General features: G+C 55.4%; 1 protein-coding gene across 1 annotated transcript in view; it reads left to right on the forward strand.

Moving 5' to 3' along the window:
- The window catches only part of PLAGL1 (PLAG1 like zinc finger 1), a 28962-nt gene that overhangs the window by 18014 nt on the left and 7118 nt on the right, over positions 1 to 3830 (forward strand). Inside the window, exon 2 of the mRNA XM_045294580.1 lies at positions 356 to 874. Coding sequence (XP_045150515.1) covers positions 723 to 874 — 152 coding nt within the window. The 5' untranslated portion in view covers positions 356 to 722. The remainder of the gene's footprint in view (positions 1 to 355; positions 875 to 3830) is intronic.

The raw sequence follows: 3830 nt of genomic DNA on the forward strand, positions 1-3830 counted from the left end.
GGGCGCTTCCCCGGCTCGCCGCCATGGCTGCGGTGGTGCGCCCGAGCGGCCGGGCGTGAGTTCCTGGGGGCTGCGGACCCTGCAGGGTAGGTGGTGGGCGGGCGGCCGGGCAGCGGGCGGGGGCGCGCGGCAGCCGGGCAGCGGGTTGCCGCGGGGTTTGCCGCGCTGCAGGAGTGTTCCTGCCTGCTGCATAAACAGCCACTGGCCTTGATTTCTTGTGAAACAGGAGAATTACCGAGGTTTCATCATTGGCCATCTACCCACACCCTCGATTACTCTCACGTTGGCTGTGTGTTCTGTTTCCCAGGATACCTAAACCCATCTGTGCCTCAACCTTAGAAGGCTCTCCTTACAGGTCTGAATCCTCAGACAAAATCCCAAGAGGACTCCTGGGCCATCTCGCAGTGGATGCTTCCTGTTCCCGAGCAGCCAGCCTGGTGTTCCTGGAGATGTCCCAGCTCTAGGGATGCAAGTTATCTTCCTGCTCCTGGGATTTCATCTGGGCCTCAGCTTGACACTGCTGATCATCTGGGATGTGGACACCCAGGAAACACAACTAGTGGCGACTGAGAGGCCCCAGACCATCATGCTGCCTCTGTCCTGGTCTGAGGTCCAGCTGCAGTGGCTCTGCTGAAGCACCCAGCACCCTGCTTCCGGCCGTGCTTAAATGGCACAGCCGCTGGTCAGCAAATCTGAAAAGGAAGGTGTGAGAGTTCAAACCCATGGCCACCTACCCCTGCCGACTATGTGGCAAGACATTCCTCACCCTGGAGAAGTACACCATTCACACCTATTCTCACTCCAGGGAACGGCCTTACAAGTGCCTGCAGCCAGACTGTGGTAAAGCCTTCGTTTCCAGATATAAACTGATGAGGTGAGAGTCTTCAGAAAGGGTGCGAGCCTCCTCGCTAGCCCTGGGGACCCAGCTGTGGGTTCCTTCTCAGCTCCCTAGGCATGGGCCAGCGTTGCTGTGCAGTGCCCGTTCACTCGACAGCGCTTGCGCACCTCGAGTCTGCCAGGCAGACAGCCCCATGGTGTGAGAAGCACACAGAAGCCCCGCTAGAGGCTGGGCAGGTGGGGGGGAGGGTTCTTGGTGGCTCGGTGGGAGCTGAGACAGCTTTTCAGAAGGGGAGGGCTTTAGGTGTGACATGAACAAAAGGGGGCAGAGAGGAGGTGTGGGCAGAAGACTGAGTTAGGTCTCAAGGAGCTATCTGGTTTCTGCATGCGGCCCGAGCAAGGAAGATGCTCTCTGCCTATCTAAAGCATCCAGCCAGGCAGGTAGGGGCTACCCTGCAGGGACCAGGGCAGGAAAGCCATGTCTACTCATTGACTGGACCGAGCACACGCAATCAAGGTGCCAGCTACACCGATTCGCTGAGATCCCCGTGCTGAGAGCACTCTGGCCCTTCTCTTCGCGGGGCTTCCCGTGGGAGGGTGGCACACATGCACGAGACAGTGGCGGCCTTGTGCCAGGACCCCGTTGAGGCCTTTCTTGGCACCGCGTCTCTTCACACACGTCCTCGCTGGTCGAGATAGGGAACTCTAAGCATGGGTGAGCATTTCTGAGTGAGTTCTGCAAGACACTCTACAAACTACTGACCCACAGACCAAGCCCGTGAGCACCGGCCAGAGCGCCTGTTAAACCGTTGCTGCTGCAGGACAAAGCCCTGATTTGCAGAGACCCAGCTCTGGGTGGTTGGGGTCAGAGAGAATATGCCTCGTGGGTGGCTGGTGTCAGAATGATGAAGTAGAAAAGTGGGGATATGAGTTATCTTCATTCTGGAAATTAGCTGCCTGTTGGCTAGTCGCAGAGGTGGTCCAGGGCAGCTGAACATCAGCCCTGACTCCCGAGAGAAGGCGTGTGGGGGAGGGCTCCCAGGAAGAAGCCAGGGTGGGACTGCAGCTGTAGGCCAAGTAGCAGCTCATTACCAGCCCTTATCTGGTGGCCTGAAGAGTTTGTGTTTGTTCTCATGTATCTCAGGAGATAGGTAACATGGTTTGGGTGGGATGTTCGTATGGTCGGAGGAGAGAGAGGAGACAAACAAGCGTGTAGCCCAATGTGAAATGCCGTTAGCAGTGCAGCCATAACAGGGAGGACAGAAAGGCGAGACTCCTCCCAAGGGTGAATTTTTGGAGCCAATTTGGACTCTCGGCGCCCTCATCGCTCAGCGTTAAGACTGCTCCCTCGGGTTTCCAAGACGGTCACATGTTAAAAGGCATCCAGTTTACCTCCGAGGATAAAAACCTCTGTGGTCACAGACGTGCCCTTGCGATGTGAGTGTCTGCTAGGCACGTCCTCCGGCAGGGAAATGAATATGTGAGATGTCGCCATTGCCTCCAAAGGACTTTGACATCACAGACAGAGGACACATGGAACGGAGGCGTGGCCTACTAGTCGGACAGTGCAGGCGGTGTGGGGGCGCTCCCAAACCTCTTCCTGCGATCTATGAATTTCTTTAAATGGATCCAGGACTTGGTGGCACCCACCGCAGTATCTATAGCACGTTCCTTGTGCTGATTCCTGCCCAGCCTGTGGTCCCGCACTGTATGGTTATGCGGCTCTGAACATGCCAACCGAGCAGGGGGAGACCCCCCTTATCTCTGTGTCCCTAGCACATGGCAAATGGGGTTATTGTTTTAAGAGCGAAAGGAAGGAGCTAAAAGATGGGCTTCATTTGAAGGAAAACAGAAGTGTGCTGCAGACTAGCCTTGGGTTTTTGGACGGGCTTCCTCTCGGTGTGCCTCTTCGCGGGGGCAAGCCCTGTCTTCCCACAGAGCCCGCCTCTAGCAACGTGAGCAACCCTGGATGTTAATGCATGCATATAATGCACTTGTGTTTTTCAAAGTCAGGGCACTCAAAAAACTAGCGTCCACCCACCTGAAAAATGACACAAAAATATCACTTTGCGTGCTGCCCCAGACACTTAATGGCCCCTTAAACAATGGTCCGCTGGTAGAAAAAGAAGTCGGGTTTGGGGAGGGTCTCCGGGGGTTGGTAGCGTGAGAATGACGTTTCAAGGGACAGCGGGCCTCTCTCTGGTTGTGTTGGGGAAAGCGATTCGCTGAACACTGTATTAGAGGATGCTGACCTTGTCCCTGAGCCACAGCAGTTTGTTTCCATGGAAATCTTGTCTCCTCTCTACGGGCAGGATGTCAGCCACTAGGCTAGCTGTATACGCTTTGGGTGTACATCAACCTGCATGCATACAGTGATCATACAGGTGAACAAGGGTCTATGCAGGAGTTGTTTGTGGTGGTGGTGGCAGTTTAGCCGGGGTGATGAGTTTTGAATTGCTAAAGGTGACTGCAGAGAAACCACCCATGGTTTGATTGGAAAGCCCCTTGCCAGTGAACCCATTGCGAGTCAGCTGCCCACGAGTGCTCCAGTAGAACTGTGTTCTGTAGGGTTTTCAAAGCAGAACAACACCTGAACACCCCGTGAGAGGAGTTTGGTTTTTTCAAATTGGTCACCTGAGCCTCACCCTACTCAGAAATGGTGGTGTGAAGTAGATCCTAGCTAGTGAGCCCATCCCCACCAAGACACTGTGCTTGGCTCCTCACTGCTCAGAAACGCAGACAGGCGGACTGATGGGCAGGAGCCTGGTGCCCAGAGAACCTCAGGGATATGGGAAGTGTGGGGGGTGGGGGTGGGGGGGGTGTTTCAGAGCCACCGTGACTTGTTGATTCTGAAAAGCCCTGTGTTCAAATGGCTAATGCACGGACGTTCCTCTTCCCTCCACAGCTAGCCTGGTGTTCCTGGAGATGTCCCAGCTCTAGGGATGCAAGTTATCTTCCTGCTCCTGGGATTTCATCTGGGCCTCAGCTTGACA

Source organism: Echinops telfairi, unplaced genomic scaffold (assembly GCF_000313985.2).
Source record: "Echinops telfairi isolate 266 unplaced genomic scaffold, ASM31398v2 ScPeMD7_3533;HRSCAF=4204_0, whole genome shotgun sequence".
NCBI classification, from domain to species: domain Eukaryota; kingdom Metazoa; phylum Chordata; class Mammalia; order Afrosoricida; family Tenrecidae; genus Echinops; species Echinops telfairi.